General features: G+C 37.5%; 1 protein-coding gene across 1 annotated transcript; it reads right to left on the bottom strand.

The window, feature by feature from the left end:
- Nucleotides 1-751: 751 nt before the first annotated feature.
- On the bottom strand, nucleotides 752-19,761 carry LOC131798811 (non-lysosomal glucosylceramidase). Its single transcript, XM_059116470.2, has 20 exons — nucleotides 19,597-19,761; nucleotides 19,394-19,482; nucleotides 13,893-14,008; nucleotides 12,159-12,200; nucleotides 11,231-11,425; nucleotides 10,677-10,982; nucleotides 9,758-9,869; nucleotides 9,299-9,452; nucleotides 8,652-8,777; nucleotides 8,034-8,191; nucleotides 7,790-7,894; nucleotides 7,122-7,229; nucleotides 6,271-6,356; nucleotides 6,091-6,156; nucleotides 5,471-5,577; nucleotides 4,780-4,922; nucleotides 4,342-4,460; nucleotides 3,255-3,368; nucleotides 2,509-2,586; nucleotides 752-2,413 (listed from the first exon to the last, which is right to left on the bottom strand). Exons 1-20 carry the CDS (start codon nucleotides 19,746-19,748, stop codon nucleotides 2,150-2,152), a joined length of 2,640 nt encoding a protein of 879 aa, XP_058972453.1. The 5' UTR covers nucleotides 19,749-19,761; the 3' UTR covers nucleotides 752-2,149.
- Nucleotides 19,762-21,673: the final 1,912 nt, after the last annotated feature.

The following is a 21,673-nucleotide window of genomic DNA, read 5'->3' as shown; positions in this document are numbered from 1 at the left end:
TATTTCCCTAAGTGTACAGGACCTTTCAGCTTTTGCAGAAGATATGCCGGCCGAATTACTTTACGTGAAAGCATCACGGAAAGTCAAGACCGAAGAAATTTTGACATCACGCGCGCCAACTGTAATTTGCACTCGTTTTCAGCCAATAAGAAGTAGGTCATTTTTTACTTCTATTATTATAAACCAAATCACGAGCATCCTTGATCACTAAGGAGAAAGCGACCACCAAGAAGTTACAAATTTTGGAAGAAAATATTTGCTTAACAAGCTCCGATTTCTTGCTGTCCGCGTTTGACTCGAAGCAGGTGTTAATGCTTTTGACTTGTCTTATAAACGATGCCGAGCAAAGTCCACCCGTGTTTACGACTCGTAAATTACAGAATCTAAGTTTCGACCGAATTCCTGGCTTCTTAGTTACGTGCTGTTGTCCTCTTACCCAACGGAGTTGTACTTCAAAGACTCAGTGGCCATGCGCGGTGAAGTGGGTGCACCCTTTGATGAAACAACTTGTTTCACTGGTCATGTTGAGGTCAAACGGGTAATGATTCGGCGAGACCACTAAAATCTGAAAATAATATGCGACGGCTTTTAACCTCACTCGTGAGTTTCACAACTCAGGCATGACGAAAAGACCACTGGAGTCCTCCAGTTCACCCACCGACCAAAACGGGGCGTTGGGTCTTCGATTTCCATCTGAGTTAAAACCTGAGCTCACTTTCTTCACCCAAAAAATAAGACCACACGGTCACATTGCCCACAATGTAACCAATTTATTTCGGGATTATCCTCTATCAATTCCCTTTGTATGATACATTAGACATCTTTTAATTAGGTATTTACAGTTTTATGAAGGATTATAATTTCCGAATTAATTTGCTAGGTTTAAATGATGTTTTCCCATTGTTACAAGTCTGATGACAGGTGCTCTTAAAAACCCTCTTTCTCCCTGGCAAAAAGTACATCTCCGGTCCCCTCATCAATATATACATAAGCGGAAAAACCCGACAATAAATTAAAAATGTACAAATATATTGAGTAATAGTTATAATACGTCAAGAATTCCACTTAAATAAGAATATTACAGGCCGTATGAGTCGCAAATAAGTTACGTTTTGAAGAAAGATCACCCACTATTCTTAAAAAATACATCTTCCACAACAAACACCTTCAACCAAAGTTCTTCATGATCATTAGTGCAATACACGTCCTGCATGTTCATCACACTTTAAAGCGATTTTACAGAAGAGAAACGAAATAGATGTTACACATTGTATAAATATGTTAGTATGTAGCATTATATGTAGCTTGAAACAGGCTGCTTTAAATACACTCTTGTACCATTGTTAGCTCTAACCCAGTGTAAAATCTAAAAATATTTTCACTTCAGTTTCAGTAGAGACACTACCAGGTGAATTATATTGATGTGTCAAAACAAATTTCCCGAAAATTCATATGCTTAAATAAGCGAACTGAAATAAGTAGAAACATTTTCTGTATAGCAACCCCCCCCCCCCCCACCCCACTTACTACTTTGAAGAGACAAGTTTCAAATTGGTGTCGAAGCTAATCCAGGATTGCATTAGCTTGGTTTTATCAAATCCAAAACTAAAAACCATAGGCGACCGAGCTGTCTCATTTGGCTTTAGTGACGACTTTTACCTTATTTTAAAATGACACTAAATCAAAGTGCTTCTGATTGTTTAGTTCATTTTGTTGTATTTTGCCCAATAGGTGTTACGTACGAATAAAAACTGCTATAGGTAACATTTCAAGACCTTAATCAAACTTAAGTCTCGGACAGGCTTAAGGGTTGCCATTTTCTTTAACCACTCGGCCAGAGAAAGAGGCATGAACTGCTGTGAGGTAAAACTGAATACATTTTAACAATCAGAATGGTCAGCAGAGTAGAACGAATGGAAATTCAACCTCCTTTCCAAGATCGTTTGTTCTCCTCTCTTTAGGAAAGAAGAGAAAACAACCTGGGAACAAGGTCGGGATTAATTCTAAGGGGTGACTGTGTGCGTATGAATTCGAGATATACCATAGTCAGATGTCGATTAAACCTTCCAACATAAATAACGAATGGTGAGTTTCTATGCAATTACTTCACTTGCACTGCTTCCGTATGTCTGGGACAGGATCCGTTGCGTCAATTTTCACTGGAGGCGTTACGAAAACCGTTACATTGAGTGAAATCATTGCTAGGGCCAGCGGTATTCTCTTGAGCGGCAGGCATGTCCCTTTTTTTAAGAGCCCACTGCATGGCCCAAATACTCAGCGGTCTCATGTACGCCAACGAGCGAAAGTTGCCATTAGCAATAATAGCCTCTGGAGTCTGGAAACCCATTCCAAGTCTCTCAAAACAAGTGTTGTATATACCACTAGCTGTTTTGAAGCCCTCGTCCACCAGACCCTAGAGAAAGAGAGATTTTGAGCTTCTTTTCTGATAAACTTTCCTTACGTAAATTGACGCATGATATTTCAGAAAAGTGATACTATACACAGCACCTCCTGAATCATAGCAGCTGCAACAGCGTAAGTGATCCCGGTCCAGACCTCCTCGGCCTGTAAACTGCTTGTATCTACCTATGAATTTACAATGGATTAGTCAAATCACCTTCAAGAGTGACAGCTTTCTACATTTTCAGTTATCTTCAGCGTCACTTTCCACACAGCCATGTCCAGCCTCAACCAGCCTTAACGCACTGGGGACATAAGTCACAGAGTGTTCTCCAAAGCACGACTTAATTTCCGCCTTTTTAAAATAGAATGCAACAAGACTATTTTATACGCCACAGACAAGGACATCAGTGTCACAACACAATTTCATCACGTGTAGTTTCAAAATTGTTTTTGGAGGCGATCATATTCGTCGCAATCGACATGTAAAGTCAGACTTGTAGACACCACTGTTTTGAAAAATGATATGTTATCAAGTGAATAACACAGGCATACTTGGAGAAAAAGAAATCTGAGTATTCCTAATAGGTGTCGAACCGTCGACCTTCCGATTAGTACTTGGGATGCTCTACCTTTGAGCTATGGGAGACTCGTGCCAGGCTAAGCTTTATAACTAGATCCATGGTGAAATACTTCCTGCACGCGGCGAGGATCGATAGGAATGTCGACATGTGATGCTCATAATGTCAATGAAGATGGTGAATTCAAAGCCTACTGTTTGTTGTACAGAAGTAAAACAAGTTTTTCTAAACCTAAATAAAGAATCCCTTCTGACTATGTCGAAATTGACAAACCTGGCCATTAGGTCTCATGCCATTCACAGCACCCATCCTTCCATCTTGGAATTTAAGCACATTGTTCTTGTATACGGTTGTCAGAGCACTGAGTACATTTGCTTGTGGAAAAACCTATGAACAATGGTGAGAATTAGATAACAGAGAACTAATATTCTAAAATATTTCTAGCTATCTACTTTCAACCTCATAAATAAATGATCAAGCATTCCTGACCATGTAGGATATTTAGTTGCTTTTAAAATTTTCCTCCGTGATAGGTTACCCCGCCCCTGGCCACGGTCGTGCGTTCTCGTCATATCATCACAAATTACTATTTCTTTCTCTCTTGTCTCCTATTACAGAAGTTCCATGTTGTCATTCACTGGCTAACAGTGTTTAGTGCCTCCTCAAATGTTTGAGTCAACTGTAACCACAGGGTACCATTAATAGAATATACTTTGCCGTCTTGGTCACATTAGATATTTCAATTTTATACCAGGTTCTTATCAACAAAGTAACTAATCCAGAGAGAAGATTATAGAGAGAATATAGAGTAAGAGTACATAAAGCTTAACAGATGAGAAATCACATTGGTTCCTATTGCCTCTGTTTCAGGTACCACCTTTATAATAGTTGCATCCCTTGTTTTACTTTGGGCTCAAAGCCCAGTTCAAACGCAGAGTCAGTGGTTTAACATTTGACGCGAGGCAGTGACAGGTATAGGTTATGACATGATTTCGAGTGCACTTTGGTGTTAAGAAGCACGAGTAAATTTTTCATAAACAAAAAATTGCACAAGCCCGTAGGGCAAGTGCAATTTGAAGTCTTTGAAAAATTTATGGGTGCTTATTTCACCAAATTGCCAGAGAAATCAGTTTATTATTTCTTAATAATGTACACGAAAAACCGTCAGAGAAAGTCAAGACAATCGGCACTCGTGTTACGTGAGAATGCACTCGTTTTCAGCCAATCAGAAGTGCGTAATGTTTTCATGTACATTATTATCCTTCTTATCCGCCACTTATAACAATGTAACGCTGACTCAAAGATCCTAAACGTTTCGAAATACAAAGCAAATAAATGAAAACCAGCTAATTTTCATTACCCTGTCGCTGGGTGATTGTCCCAGGTCACATGCCTTCAGATACCATTGACCAGCCATCTGATCCGCCATGATACTGTTGTGGTATTTACTGGTGCTGCTGTCGTAGTTGTAGTATATCCCTACAAAATGATTTAACCACATCAAATGTTTCCCGTAATTTCATTCGAATGACTAAGCATCTGTTGCATCTGTTATTTTGGACAATGATTTATATCATGTGATCTATCTATACTCCTTTGTATTTCAAACAAGCTGACAGCTCTCAGACGTATTATTTCATGATAAATAATTGATTCACTGATTGCTTAATTGATCGATGTACAATGTATGAAGTAACAGTTTGTTTAGCATTAACCCAAACGGCAGTGTTTCGTTGCCTTAAGTGAAATTATTTGCCATTACATGATCGACAATGTGTGAAAAACACATCTAAATTACCGTTCCACAGCAGCTTGTTATACGCCTTCTTTCCTCTTTTAAGGGTGTTGACGTATTTGACTGCTTCTTCTGGTACTCCCAACACATGGCCTATCTCCTGCATGACGCGCAGAGATGCCAGCCACAGTCCCCCACAATAGGCACTATGAATAAACCAAAGAGAGCTTTTTCAGAAAATCTTGCTGGCAGCATTAGATGCAACAAACTTTATTATTGTACTTTACGCGCGCTTGTTTTAATTTTCTCTTCACTTTCAGTGAAGAGGAAACGAGTTCACACCATGTACACTCTAGACTCCATAAACATACCTACTATACTGTGAAGAGAAATATATCTTTGTATATAACGGAATTTAGTGGTTCAACTTCAGGTGTCATGGGTTGACACTCAACTATTGAATAGGATAAAGTGGGAGACGCGGTAAAAGCAGGCTGGACTTGGAGCTCAGACGTGCACGTTCCAGCCCTAGTGAGGTCATTGTACTGTCTTCTTTTGCCACAAACATGTTATTCTCATAGTGCTTTTCTCCATCACAGGGTATGAACTATTACGGACAAAAATGTCGAGGAAACCTGCATAAACTCAGTTGCATTGTGGGCCACTTGGCTCGTGTGCAGACTTTAGCTTTTCCTTTCGTACAAAAGGAAGATCACTTGTGACAGTGGGGGAAAATAAGGTGACAAATGCATACCTAGGACCTGTCACTGGCCAAGCATCGTATGTCTGATCTGCAAAGCCAGAGTTTTCTATCAAGCCATCACCATCTGTATCGTCCAAACTGGTTTTGTTCATAACTATCTAAAAATAACCAACAAAGAAACAATGGTAAACTTACTCAATCACCTTATCTTTAATTAAGGAACGGGTGTAAAGGCCAGTTGATTAACAATAAAGGTTTCCAATAATCAATGTTGACATCAACGCTAAGTGTTCACATGAACAATCAAAAGGCAGCGAACAAATGAGAACGTGACTGAAGGAACTTAAAAAGGCATCACCAGGACGCCAGCAGCACTTCCACTTTGTGTTCATTTGAATAAATGGCAAGAGTTTTGTTGCCAGTTATAAAATGGCCTGTGTCTGGCCTTCAGTCAGTCAAAGGAAAAAAATTAAAAAAGCGGGTGAACGAAGAACGATGAAGTTCTGGGAGATGGCCTTCAATGGCTTGGCCTATCTTTCGTCTTGTCTGCCATAAACTTTTACGTGTCAAGGTGACTTTTCAGCAGGTAAGGGCGAAGTAGGGTTTAGAAGATACTACTTGCCTTGAGCAGCATTCATAATAAAAGTTGTTAATTTGCTAACTGGAAGTACCTTTGCAACAGGCCACATGTCTTTAAGGTATTGAATGTCCTTTGTTGCCTTGTAGTCTCGATACACCTGCGGCGAATGAATTTACTTGACCGTGAATGTGAAGAACGTGAAATCAAATAAACGTAATTTTGACCTAATCGACTATATTGGCTAACTAGTAGTTTTAAAACCAAACCATACCTGTAGAACAAACTTGAGGTTTAGATCTTTCCAGTGAGCGGTGTCATGGATGGTATAGGCATTCACTTTCTCCCACGGCTCTTCAGCTACAAGGTAATCATCAACTATACATAAGATCCCATGAAGCACTTCTTTATTTGGCCTTAACAGATAAGTACTGCCGTACAGGGCATATTTTTTGGGGTCTTGAGTCTTGCACAGGGTTAATAATTTCTCTAGACTACGGGCAGTCCCTCCTTTCCGGCAAGTCTATTACGTGAGCCAAAAAAGGTTCGTGAAAAAAGTAAATTTGGAGGACTGCTTGGAGTCTACAATTTCTCTTTTTAGCCTATTTAACAGGAAGTCTCTCTGGACTGGAAGCTTAAATATGATGTGTGCATTGGTAATGCACGATCTAAATGTATGTTAACCCCCGTTATAACAATTTAACTATTCGGCCTGAGTATGCTGGGGGTAATTGCTCAATTATTTTTGTCTAGAGAGCATTTTTTCTTTAACATGGTCAACACCAACCAAACCACCCTTAAATGCTTTCCCCTTGAATTAAGACCATCTTCCCACCTCTTTTGATACAGGCTGGGTGAGGTGAAAACTTAGCTTGATGGCCCAGCTACCACAAGTCTCCTGTAGCTTGGTGGTAGAGCATCTCAGGACCTCTTCAAAAGATAACAGATTCGACTCCACTACTGCTCAGAGCACGAAGCATTTCTCATTGTTGGGTATAGCTGTTTCATTGAATGACTAAACTTTTGCATTTCATGCCTATAAAGGGACATGTATCTTGCTTCAAAGGGCACCCATAAGCAGAGAGTTTTACAGTGACTTGGTGATAGCTGGCACAACACACTGACCTGGATCTCCAACATCATGTGGTATGCACCCTGCTACCTTCCTCTGACAGCTTCGACCATTCATCATAGTTAGCATACACTGATCATCTGTCTGATTCACAGTCTGAGCTACAAGGAGAAATTCAAACATAATCAAACAATTTTAAGTCTAATAATATAGTGGAAAAGTTACTCAGTTCTGATTGGTTAAGATAAATGCAGTTTTCAGGTAATTCAGTACAGAAGAGACTTAATTCAGTGCAGAAGAGGGTTAATTCAGTGCAAAGAAAGTAACAAATCAGACATTCTGATTGGTCAATAATCAAAGAAACTCACAGATAGCCAATCAAATGCGAGCCTTGGATGGGCACCTCCTCCCCCTTCCCCTGCATTTGAACTTTTGGAGATTGTTTTTTTTTTTTACATTACACCTCCTGGGACCAAAATTGTGTTCAAATGCCCCAATTAAGTACTAGACTTCCAGGTCAATTTTTTGTACGAGGCAAAATCAGCAACTGTGACTTTCTACTCTTTAACCAAGCTTTAAAAATCAAGACCTTTCCGACCTTTTCTTCTGAGCCATTCACTTGAGGCACAGATGATGGTCAAATGCCTGTGGGTTGTTAACCAGGAAGGGGGGGGGGGGAATGTTGATGCTTCAAATTGATCGGCATCAGATGATACCATACCTATGTCATACTGAAGACTCAGTTGTAACTTTGGCCACAGCATAGCAAGAGCAAATGATGCATAGAAGTGGACATCATATGTGTTATACATTCTGTATTCATGACCTGCCAGGAATAAGATATCGATCTCAGACTAATTGTTAATATATATGATCATTACAGAGTGTGACTGGATATCATGTAACACTGATGCAAATAACAATCATCTCCAGTTTGTTTTTGTGAAAGTGTTGTCAAACAATACCTTCCAAATAGGCAAATCTGCCATGCTCCTTCACAAACTCAGGAATGGTGGTGTTGTCACTACATGTGGCATCATCTACATCCATCCATACTGTTCCCCCATCAGCCACAAAGTACAGCTCATTAAACAGAGCTGACTTGTACCATGATGGCAGTGAACTACAACAAAGAACAAATCAAACAAACAAATATAAACTAATACTACTCCCACTATAAGACAAATCCTGGTGAAAAATAAAACTTCAGCAAATGAAACCATTTTCAATTGAATGGCTGGTAAAATAAAGTTCTACCTAGTGAACCAGACAAAGTATTCAGAGACATATATGTGATTTAAAGAAGTCTTGATAACCTTCTGGAAAAACTAAAAAAAATGGAAGGTAACTACATAGTAATTTTGAGTGCCAGAGAAATTAGTCTAACCAAATTTCAGTAAAAGCGAAACAAGTCATCAGTGTATTTTCCATTAACCAAATCTTGGAACTAAGTGGTAATTACACAATAACAAAATGCAACTGATTTATTCAATTTCAGCCTGTTTTAATCTCCTTCTTCCAATGTCAGCTACATGTAACATCAGGGCACTGATTGCTCTGTAAGCATAAGACAACATACTTACTCATTTTCTAAAATTGGCTTTTGCCAAGCATCAATCTTGGATTCCCACTCAGGATAACGCAGTAGAGCATGACAACAAAGTGCTTTACCTGCATCACCAAGACGACCAAAGAAGCGAGTGTAAAACCTTAAAAAATTGATGTGACTCAGTTTAAAAACAACATGCAACCTGTAAATCTAGTCTTCACTCCTATCACATAAGTGTACCCTCGTCCCTCTGTTCATTTTTAAGTATCTAAAGATTAAGATCTACAATTTTTAAGAAGGCTTAAGATTTTTTCTTTCTTTTCATAGAGAAATGGACTGTGTTGGTGCTGAAGATATGAAATATCTTTCTGCCTCAAACATTGAAAAAAACAAACAAAAGCGAGGTAGTTATATTCTGACAAGCAAGCTTTGTGATATTAATATTTTTGGATAAAATTCTGTGTCTTTCTTGGCAGAAAAGGTAATGTTGTGACTTTCTACTACCTCAAATACAAAATCAAGTATCTGTCCACACATTCAGATGTCATAAATGTCAAGTGTCTGATATCTTACCATCTCAGTCACATTTGATCTGGTTATTGTTAGACCTGTCCTGGCAACAAATACAAGATAACTTGTGTTTTAATTTCCCCCAAATTTCTTCAATTTATGATTACACACCTGTAGTGTTTCTTTTTAGAGGATCCAAAATGGACCACAGGATTATCCCATGAGAGTGAAAACTCCAATTTAGCTTTACCATGGGCTGCTATTTTTGTTGTAGCTGCTACTGCTGCACACAGATTATGCTCCTCTTTAGATTTCTCACTTCGTCCTGGAAGACAAATCAAAATCATAACATGGTGAACATCGAGTTGACTACAATTCAAAATTACTATGGACAAAGATACAATGACAACAAACAAACCGTTTACATTAAGTCTGGTGAAAAGAAAATCTTATTCACTCGGTCCTCATTACATTAGAAAGTCATTAGTTCTTCCCACCTCAAATACCTTACACATCAGTAAACTGTACATAATTATAAAGTTTTATCAAAATTGTAGCAGAGCAGAACACATCAACTTATTGGTATTTCTGACATTAAAACTAGGATTTTCCAACAACTTCCCATTCTACCTGCTGTAGAGTTGAGTTTTCCATCATCTAGAAGATCTTCCCATACCATTCTACAGGGAGTTTGTGCATCAAATGCAGTTTTTGTTGTTACAGTGACACTGTTTTTCCCGGCCTACATATAGAAATAAATCAATAAAAATGCAATCTATGCATGAAACCAAAACATCAAACACTACCTATGGTCTAGGGAACAATACCCAACTTGCCCTTGAGGACAATTAGTTTGTGATGAACCATCCTGTCAAGGGGTGGGGGTTGTTCAAAATTGTAATCAGTATCAAAGTTGAATGTGCAGGAAAACTGGATTTGATGCAAATCCTATGGTTATGCAGAGTGGAGATATAAGTCAGACAAATAAGTCACCAGTTTTATAAAATGGGATAACATTTCATCACTGTAGGTTCCTAAGGCACTGATGAAGTTAATCATGCAAAACATAATGCTATTTACAATAATTAATAGTGATTGAGATTTTTGAATTTTATACAAACAACATCACTTTGATTAAGATTTGGGGTCTAATATTTCAACTGAAAATTGACAGCGGGCATCCAGAGTTTAAATGTTTGTCTCCAGCAGGTGAATAAATTTTAACCTTGATGATGTTCTTCATGTAAACCATTGTTTTAGAAACAAAACATCTATCATTCTTGGGGTTGATTCCATAATTTCAAGTGGTGACCAATTATAGGAATAAATGTATACATTTATTAAAGAAAGATGTGTTTCAAAAAAGTTGAAGTTGCATTAGTGAAAAACAACATACATTACTAAAGATCTACTTTAGATGAAGGATCATTGCAAAATGATAAACTTAATGTGCTTTTAGTGAATCCCTTTGTATTCATTGTCAGCGATGTAAATAAAGATTCATATCCTAGGTGTCAAGTTTTTACAAAACATTGATGTATTCTTGTACCTGATTTTGTGCCTTTGCGGCAATTCCAAATGTATATGGTTGGGTTGGGTGGTTATGATGAAGAAGAACTCCTGTTACTTCACAAGAGGTGTTGGTTAAAACTGAATTTCTCTTATCTGCAGAAGGATCCTCCATAGAGCAGTGGCTTCCAATTTTACAGGTAAATGGTTCATTATAATGACCACTAAGTCCTTCATTTACATTTCCATCACTGTTCTGGAAAGTAAACATGATTGAAACTTCCACTTCTTCATCATTGTTATTTTCCACCTCCCAGATAAAGACAGCAACTGGTAAACTGGTGTCCTGTGATGCAAAAGCAAACAGGGTAATTGCTATTTCCTTGAGGTAAATTTAATTGAATTGAAACTGTTCAAAATGCATCTATTTGCAACTTGAGTAACTAATCTGCTGGGTTATCTAGGACTATCAATTGTTAAATCAAAATATTATATTACCTGGAAGAAATTGTTATGCATATTTTTATTCTTCAACAAAATAACAGTTATCGTTACAGCCTAATTCATTTTTTAACTGCTGCATGCAATACTTACGCGATAATCATGAGGGAACACAGGTGAAACTTGGCGACAAACAAGCTTGATGTTTTGTCCTGGCAGGTAATAAATTGTCCATGCACGTGGATAGAGAGCATGGTATGTAGCATGGGCACCATTAAATCCCCAGTTCCAACCCTGTAAACTACGTCCACACAGCACACCATTTGGACGGTTTGGGGATAACACAGCCTATAGATAATAGTGATTCTTTCTCAGGTACAAAGCATTCACTCTATTTTTTAATCAGTAACTCCTGATTAGTTTTCAGTCTCTCCTGATGTAGAGATTACCCAGGAGAAGTCAAATAAGGACAAGACAGGTCCACCACCTTGAAATAATACTAATCTACCAGATCCATCTCCAAAGAATATACCCGTGAAGAACATGAATATACTAAAATAGTGGATAGTGTTGAAGGCCCACTCTGAATGGCTACTTAGACTCCAAGTACCTTTGCTATTCAGCTCCAAGCAACTCTTGCGAAATTTGTGCTCCGAAATGTTGTAATCATTATGGCAGTAAATGAGATAAAATCATTTTTAGTGCTATGTTATCTCACTGTTTTAGTACATACTAAAACATATTTTCACCTCAGTGTGTGGTTAGTGGTGGAGCAGCTAGTTTGATAACCAGCTGCTCAGTTTACGGCAGATGGTGGTGGTGAAAACAGCTAATTATCCACCACTAGCCACTTCCACTTTGGTGAGTAGTTGTTCACTATAGTGCAGCTAAAGGTTACCCCTCCAAACCATTTATTCTTTAATAAGGGATTAAAGTAAAGATCACTGTAAAAGTTACAATTCTAACCTACTTTGTATTTATATATACATGTACTGTAGAATCAAATTCATGAGTACTAATGAATTGAAAATTTAAAAATTACATATTCAAATGATCCTGAACCCAGTCTATAAACACTAACCTGATAAGTGGTTCTTCCTTTCTTTCTCACACAAACAATGAACTGTTGGTACAGGAACAAATTATTAACACACTTATCTAAACAAAAGATGGAATGGTAATGGGACTGAGTGGAGTCTAATTTGGTCTGTAATCATACTTGTAAGTGATTTACAAAGTGGGATGACCAAGAAGCATGAATCCAATTTGTTAATTACCAGATGATTACAGACTGAATTGGACAAAACAAAGCCCTGTTACCAATTAATCACAAAATCTGTGCAACAAACTGGCCATCAGTTAAATTCAGGGCTCCAAGCTCAATTTCTTGAAAGGTCACCTTTTTGAAAACCTTTATGTGTAAAATAGCGGCCATATAAATTTTGGTCACCACCCCTCCTCCCTTAAAAAAAAAAAACCTTATGTAGATGAGAGGACACTTCATGTTGCACTACATGGCACAGTTAGTGGTTTCACAATCCTATCACAGTACTCGTTTTCAGTGGTCAGATTGTAAGTGATTAAAAGATTATAAGAACAGTCAACAGAGAGAAAGAATGAAGAAACTCCGATGACTGGAAGCAAAACAATTTACTACAAAGTTGCTGAGACTGAGTAACAAATTAAGATGTTTAACACAATTTCATTCTGTTGCTCCACTGAGAATCATCTCTCATTTGAAGTGAACTGAAATATTGGTATCAAAACCTTTCATATTATAAATAACATCTTGAATCACTTCATTTTTCAAAATTTTCTTTTCCTTTTTTAAAATCTGTTGGGCACCAACGTGCAACTTTTGTTGAAATTTTAGTTGCCAAATATTTTTCACCAGGGTGACCAAAATGGTTGCAACTTGGAGCATTGAAACTTTTATGTTTTCATCAAAAACAATGATTTACTTGGCAAAATGTCTGACAATGGCAAGCACACATTATACATACTGTCTAATTACACATTGTCAGGTACAACACGCACACTCTACAATTATAGCAGAGCTTGCAGAACGTATCCCCATAATTATACAAAATAGTAGTAACCCATCAAGCCAAAAAAATTTGGATGTATGACCGTACCACTGTACGACCGTACAAGGTGCTACTTTTAACATGCGTGGTCAACTGTGCTGCGGGCACACCAACGCCACGGCTTTGTTCAGTAGTCCAGTGGTCAGTGCACTGGGCTCCCAGTTGGATGACCTGGGTTCTAGTCCTGACCGGGGCAAGGCGTTGTGCCCTTGAGACGTGCGGGAAAAAAAAATGTGAGCTCCGCTTTTAGGCTTAGCTAAAATTATATATTACTGTCCATTTAATGCTTGAATTGAGCAGGTGATAACCAATCATGTTCAAGAATTTTTTTATAGTTTTGATCACTTTAAAGTAACCAAACCAGTCAGGTTTAAGTCTACTAAGTAAAGTAATAATAATAGGCAAAATAAGTTTTTCTGTACATCATAAAGTAATTGTGTAAAGAAAGATGTTGCATGCTGACACAAATTATGTTCATGGTAAAAATGATTTGACAAAAAGTTATTTAAAACAATTCAATAAGTGTTGAATCTGAACTTTTAGTCATACTTTCAATTTCTCTCTCTATAACTTGGAGATCTCTAATCAATAGATTTGTGTCCTTAGTCTTTAAGGTATCAAACATCCTTGTCCTTTTCAGTTAAGTTATTGCTGATAGCGATTGCAAACAGAGGCAGAATAATAACAAGAAAGATGACATAGACCAACAGAGGTGTATTACACATTACCTGATTTGCCTCTACATAGGTGTAGTTGTACATTCCTGGGGTGAGCTGCCATCTGTTAAATTCACCCTTCCACCCTCGTCCAATACTACCACATCCTATTCCACCCAGAGGTACCCCTACCGTCAAAGGCAATCAATATCATCAATTAAGCCATAACATAGATATTGTATGGACTAAGATAAAATATAGCTACCAAGAATGTGATATATAGAGAATAACACATGGGCATACCAGGATAGGGAATTTCTCTGTAAGTGTTCACCTCAATAGCTCATGACTGAGCGCAGCCAACGAGTGAGATGTCAAGAAGAGAAGAGAAGAGAAATTCCATACCTACAAGCAACCATGTATTATTTTGTTTATCATATAAACACAATAGCGCCAGTTTTAGTGACAAGAAAAGCCAATTTCACTAACAAATGAAAAGAAAAGAATCGGCAATCACAAAGTGTGTTGGTGCTAAGGCTCAAGATGGAAAAATGCCTTGAATCATGATTACAAAAACAACAATGGGCATAATTTACAATTCACAAAATCCTCATTTATTGACTTCTTCCTTACTGACAGAAGAAGTCTTTCAGGTAAAGGGCCAAAATCGGCCTATGGCTAATCTTCCAGTTGTAGATTTTCGTTCTCAGCCGTGAGAAACGTTGTTACCAAAGCCATTGCATATATAACTTTTGGTTTTCCTCCTCTATTTTGGTTTTCTTCTCCTTCTTAGAGAGTTTGAACATCACTGTCTGTGAGCAATACCAATTTTGTAATGATCTAGACACCATAATCCAAGGAAGTTCAGAAAACTACCCTGTATGGAAAATCATGAAGGCTTTACCATTTATTCGTCAACCTGACTGAGTAGCGTGAAAGCCAAGTGAAATTTCAGCAGCTGATTGGTGATATCAAGCTGTTGTTACAGCTTTTCTCAGGGCTGGAAATCCTTGTATAATGTTATTTAATTATATGACAAAATTGATCTAACAAGTTGGATCTCATCATTAAATTAGAGCAATTATCTGTTCTGCCACGAAAATTCCAAAGTTAAATTGTACCAGCTAACTAATATTTCACTCTGATCCAACCTTTGACTCTGAGTCAGCATGGAGGCCGGTGAGCCACTCAGCAAGGACCTTGTTTTCGAGAGAGATTTTGACTGCATAATGTTGTGGAGATACAGGTCTGGAGTATCATTTAATGCTTGAAATGATTGGGTAGATATTTTGATATTACATTTCTGGTGTCTATACTTAGGAGCTCTTTAAGTAACAAATATCATTTCAGTAAGTAAGTCCCACACATCAGGCAAGTGTGGGAACTTAATCCTGCTAAATTTCTGTGCGAAGATACAAGTGTATTCGGTAGTCTCTGAAAAAGAGGTTACTGTTTTCTCTTTAAGGGAAGGTCTTAACTGTATATTACTTTGCGAGAAAGAAATTCTACTTGCTGGCCTGACCAATTTGGTGTTAAGGTAAGGTTGTATGCCTGATGATTTCTGTCCAGAGCTTTATGATGATACATGATAAATCTCACTGCTCAATAATGTTTGAGCTGAAAATAATTTATCAGCCAAGCAAGGTTTACCTTGGCTTCTGTGCTTTCAAAGCAAAAGAAGGAATTACTTCTCTGGTAGTTTGATGGCAGATGCTTAAAATCACATGGTTTATTATCCAACTGTTGAATCTAACATGAGCAAGGTTAACTAATTATGGAATTAATCTTGACATCACAGTTCAAGTATTCCTTCCCAGTAAGATGAAGGCCTCTTGGCAGTTAGTCTGTTTTCTAACTAATTGTAATGTACTATTTCCCAGTTTCAAAAGCATAATCCTAAACATGCTCTCATTCTTTTGTTATTTCTTACCCACTCTCCTGGGTAATCAGTCTTTCTCAGTGAGGAGTACTCTGACAAGATGTCTTTAAGTTGAGCAAGAGTTCTGAAATGCCACAACTTTACTACCTGTAAACAATTGAGATGCTTGGGTCCTTAGAACACCTGTATTTTGGTGTGAATTTGTTTCACCTGGTATTTACAGGAGCATTTTCACAAGAGATTTCCTAGCTTGACTTGAGCTTTGAAATGGTACATTTCACTACTTGTAAACAACCGAGATGCTTGGGTGCCTAGAATATTTGTATTTCAGTGTGAATCCGTTTCACCTGGTGCTTACAAGGGTACTCTGAAAAGAAGTTTTAAAGTTGAATGTTCACTACCCATAAGCAACCAAGATGTTTAGGTACTTAGAATACTTGTATTTAGGTGTGAATCTGTTTTGCTTGGTGTTTACAAGGGTACTCTGAAAAGAAGTTTTTAAGTTGAATGCAAGTTTTGAAATGCCAACAGTTCACTAACCGTGAACAACGGAGATGCTTGGGTGCTTAGAATGTCTGAATTTCGATATGAATTTGTTTCAATAATGTAATAATGTTAGATTGTTTTATCCAGCAGGCTGAGTGGATAGTTTGGCCACAGCTTTAGTCACAGATCTTGAAAAAATGTGACAAATGCAAAAATTTGATTCACTCACTTTCAGAACTATCCTTGTACATGAACTACGGGATAAACAAGTAATTAATTGAAAATTTGTAGTAACTCTCAACAAAATGAAATATTGCAATGGAAAATATTCCACAAGCTTAAGGAGATGTTACATCATACAATTTTTGACGACCACTTTAACCCATCATTTTGTTGTGGTAGCGTGTTGCAATAATGTAGGCCAATTGCCTGCAATATCCTTGTTAAGAATATGGTCTGCACTATGTTACATGATAACAACCCTCAAGGGATCAATGTTGCATTAAAAGTCATTCCATATAAAATCACCTTTATGCGAACATGTAAAGATAACAATAACAACATTTTTAAAGAGGATGCCCTATTTAGTGGTTCACAAGTGAAATACTTTCCCAATGTAATACCGCAATGATATTTTTGCTGTACCTATAACAAAGGAATAAAAATATCTATCAAAGCTTAAACAAACAGTTAATGTATTTCCTTCTAAAAAACTGTTTGATAATTGATTATTGACATGTTTCCCTATAGAACGTTTCATTTGGGGATGAACAATCTGTTAGAAAACATAATGGAGATATTGGAAATCCTGTGAAAATGTTGTTGTTAAATTTTGTGCATTTGGTTCTACAAATAAGAGCACAGTTGATTGATGCCTTGGGAAAAAAGACATATCTGCATTTACACCTTTGGAAACTGCCTGTGTGAATCAGAAGTATCTGGTTACTATGTAAATGAGATTATGCAAGATTGAAGTTTGCATAAGCTCATTTGCATAAAAGGATTAAGCAGCATAAAGCTTGTCATGATCATTCAGCAAAGAGTGGTTTTGCTCACTAATTTATAAATTCTTATACCTCACTTTTTTTCAGTTGGCTTATGTTTTCAATGTGAATGTACAACATGTGCTAGCTGGAAAATAAACTGCATTATAACTGAAGGTCCAACAAGAAAACAGCTAAGGCAACCAATATTTAGCTGGAGAATTTGTTGTATTAGCCAGAGAATTCTCCACTCTTCTAGTCAACATCCTGCCACATGAATACTCAGACATTTATAACAGCCAAGGAGGCATACATGAAATTTGGGTTTTCAACAAAATTAATCCAATATAAGAATAGTTGAAGGAAAGACTTAAACAATAGTAAAATTTCATCCAAAATCTTGGAATGTGAACCAAACTTATCAAAACCATGGCAAAAATTATGCTGTCAAATATTTAAATGGATGGTTTTCACATTTTTTGTCTAACAATTTAAAACTGGGCTAATTAAATTTTTGTGTGTCTACTTATAATAATTATATCAGAGATACTGGAAAAGTTTGCAAGAGAAGTAACCATGACACCAAATTCCATGACACTACATTTATTTCTCCAAAATAACACTGAGCCCAGTTGTTGACAGAGACATGATAATTTGTAGTTTTTCCATATTGGTTGATGCCAGTGCATGATATGAGATTAGCATCTTTCAGGTTTGATAAACTATGTCTATGAAGGAATAAGCTTTGTCTATCAAGGTCAAAATATATATTTATCAAATTTAAAAGTCTAAATCTGTTTTGTCAGAATGGCTTGTGTATTCTACTCAAAAATTTTGTTCATGGTTACTTTAATAATTGTCACCTGTCTGCTTGATAGCATAATTTCATTGTGAGGATGTGAGTTAATTTTACATTTGGGAATTTGATTATCTTGTAGTGGTAACAATTTTAAAACAGATAAAGACCTCTTCTCTTTAAAGAGCTACTTGAATTATAATAACAGGATTAAAACTCCCCAAAGTGTCAAATCATCATTCACTCATTTATTTAATGTGGAACTACCTCATTTCATATTCCTGGGTGTTTGTGTTGCTGAGACTAGTCTATGTAAAACAGGGAACAGCTGATGTTTAAACTTGTAAACAAGTGACACACGTAGTTCAAAAGCACCATATGATGAAAAAAATATCATTAAATTTTTTCTGGAACTGCCACATTATAATTTTCATGTGAAAGAAAATCTGTTACAAGAGAAAACAGCTTGATGCTTTTCTGAAAATTGATCAAAAGCATGTGAATATCAGTGGTTGCTCTCATGCAATTTGCTCCAGGCTGTAGTGTAAGTATCACAAAAGCTAGAGAATGACCAAAATTCATCTTCCCTTAAAACAGATGCAAACTCACTTGTGCCAAGTATTTTATTTAGTCTTCAAAACAATTAGCAGTTTTTCTAATCAAGCCTACTATGCATGACACTGAATTAGAAAAGCTGTATGGTATATAAATGATCACAAAACATCCAGGATAAATACGCCATCACCAATTTTTCAAAACTGTAGTCTTTTCTTTAAGGTCACAAAAGAGAATAACATGGGAAGAATACTAGAAATTATCACCACCTGCCAGTAACTATCTCACTTATCTCACTGAGTCAGAATACCTGTCTTATTATTGACCACTACAGGAGATATAAGTCAAAACGTATTCTTACATCTACGCATTGAAAGAGAACACTGTCTTTTTCGACGTAAAAACGAGTCGAGGAAAAATAGACGGAACATTCGTGTTCTTGATTCACCTTACGGCAATCGCTTTCATTTTTAACGTGAATTATTTCGCTAATAATTAAATTAGGTATAATCTTATAAATAAGAAATCGAATGGAAACTGCGTATTTTTTATTTCGAGAATTTCAACAAAGAAACAAGTTCGTAAGTTTAAGTTCAATATCTGATTGTATATTTTTCTGAAAAGTGTTGTATCACGCGTACGTGGAGATGTCATATTTCAGTACGGAAACGATACATTTAACAATTACGACACGGTTTGGGCCACGAGATCTTCCACAGTGGGACAATGAACGTATATTGTAACAGACATAAGTGGATGATCCAAATGCTTGAAAGCTTGCTTTCCAAGAAGTAGTATCACAATCAATCATTTAAGGTCTCGAAAATTCTTCTAAAGCTAAAACGAGAAATCTACTGCTGATATTAACACTCACCGTAAACTTGACGACAAGGATTTGTGGCGAGTGGGTCTATAAAAGGAACTCTGCCGTTTTTTCTTTCTCTTGTAGCGTACTTCATGAACCTGATATCAAACGAGCGGACAATGACATCAACACACACACACACAAAATTATGCCGGTTTTTTTAGTGACCGATTCCCGGAAAACAAAAATAAATTTTTGCGTAAACGTAATACCTCCATCCTAGACCTATTAGCCTTGGTATTTGACTCCACCGAGGGATATAACATGGTTGAGGCTTATGTGAAAATACATTATCGAGATGAACCCTCCATCCGTATTTCGGAAGATGGTCTTCACTCAGGTCCCCTGACGAAGAGGCCGCCATTTTCAATGAACCCTTTTCGGCGGGCAATGATTACTGAGCAAGCGATAGCTTAGATCTTAGTCAGCGGCTTTCATTGTCAAAGGGGTTGGCATGTGAATGAAATAAGCAGTAATGATTTTAGATCTAGTGAAGAAACGAATACAAGAAATCCTCGCAGCTAAGAACACTACTGAACTAGTAATTGAAATAAGACCTGAAAAACAATTTTTGGGCCCGTACGGGATTTAAACCCATGACCTCTGCGATGCCGGTGCAGCGCTCTACCAACTGAACTAACAAGCCAACTGGGAGCTGGTCAATATGTTAGGTCCAAATAAACCATGCAAATGATGAATAATGATTTTAGATATATGAAATATTGACCAGCTCCCAGTTGGCTTGTTAGCTCAGTTGGTAGATGCTCTTACCCTCGGGGTAAGAGTATTTCCTGCTCGTGTGCATCTTGCGCACTGGCAGGAAAATACTAATAATGTCAAAGGGGAAGGAGGCGCAGTTGGTCTCACGGAGAATCCATCAGCTTTGAGAAGATGGATGGTGAGTGGTCCTGAAATCTCCAGGATGATTCAATAGTTCGAAGGTAGCAACAATCAAACAGAGGAAAATGACCATCATGAGCAGAAGTCAGGTATCCAGAAAGCATTCTGCAAAGACGTACAAAGCATCACCACAAGAGATCACAGAGCAATGCATGGTTGTGCTTAAGAGGTTTGTTGTCCTTATATATGACCGTAAAGCAGCCTTACGAAAGTAAACAAGGAGCAACAAAAGCTCCTTTCAAAGAGGTCTAGAAGCTTAGACAGTATCCCTCCCACTGGAGCATGACTTGAACAGCACGTCAAAAGAGCAGTGCTCCAAGAAGGTTACGTATGGGGCCAAACCCTCCTTTGTCAGAAAGTGCTTCCACAACTCATGGTCACCATTCTGAAAAGCTCTACCGCAAGCAAAGGAATCTTGTTACGAACTCAGTCGATGCGGATGCAGAGCCTCATGTAGAGGACGATGCTATTGCTTAAAAGCTAATTTGGCATTCACTGGTTTGTGCAACTGTGGCGGCAACTGCCAACAGCCATAAATATTGACAACGGTGTCACTAACGACTAGAGCAGATCGACTAAGAATTAGGCATTACATCAATCGTGTTTTGAATTTTGGTTAGATAGGAGAACATTGTAGGATTTCACCTACAGCGCCGTTCAGAGAAGTGTAGCTGAACAATTTACCACAGGTAATCCAAGCCTGTTAACCAAAGCTTATTTATAATAGCTGGTTAATTTTTTACTAAAATAACAGAAAAGAATGTCAAATCAACCAAAGACATAAGCTTTATGTTTCTAAAGTAAACAAGTTTTACCAATCGTAATTAAAAAAATAACGTAAACAGGTATCTTTAACGTTTAACCACAGGGAACCCAAACATTATGATGAATATCATAGAGGATAGTCACGTAATAGCATATGATGAATACGAATGGACAGAAAATGACTCGGTTGTTATGTTTGAAGGCTTTTGTCGCAAATTCCCCCAAGCAATGTTGTTAAAGAGGATTTTTTATTCTTAGCCTCGTTTCCATGTTAACGAATTTCTGACATGCGTGGTTTTCGTCTCCAAAAGTTAATTTGGATTGGCCCTGTATCAGAAAATGTTAGTCTTAGGGTCATAAGTGCTATGGCAAAGCTTCATGCTTTTATCAGTAATTTGAGCAATTTTGGTCGATAACCGCTAGACATGTATCACAGAGGTCATGGGTTCAAATCCCGTATGGACCCGAAAATTGTTTTTCGGGTCTTATTTCAACTACTAGTTCGGTAGTGTTCTTAGCTGCGAGGATCTCTTATATTCGAAATAAGCAGTCTCGGGTGTGGCGAAGACATAGTTGCGCACGCCCTTAATTTTATTTTTGATGTGCCTAATCCTTCGCCTCTCA

Source organism: Pocillopora verrucosa, chromosome 4 (assembly GCF_036669915.1).
Source record: "Pocillopora verrucosa isolate sample1 chromosome 4, ASM3666991v2, whole genome shotgun sequence".
Lineage (NCBI taxonomy): Eukaryota > Metazoa > Cnidaria > Anthozoa > Scleractinia > Pocilloporidae > Pocillopora > Pocillopora verrucosa.
The sequence above is the reverse complement of the archived record's forward strand: the minus strand, read 5'-3'. Positions and strand labels throughout refer to the sequence as shown.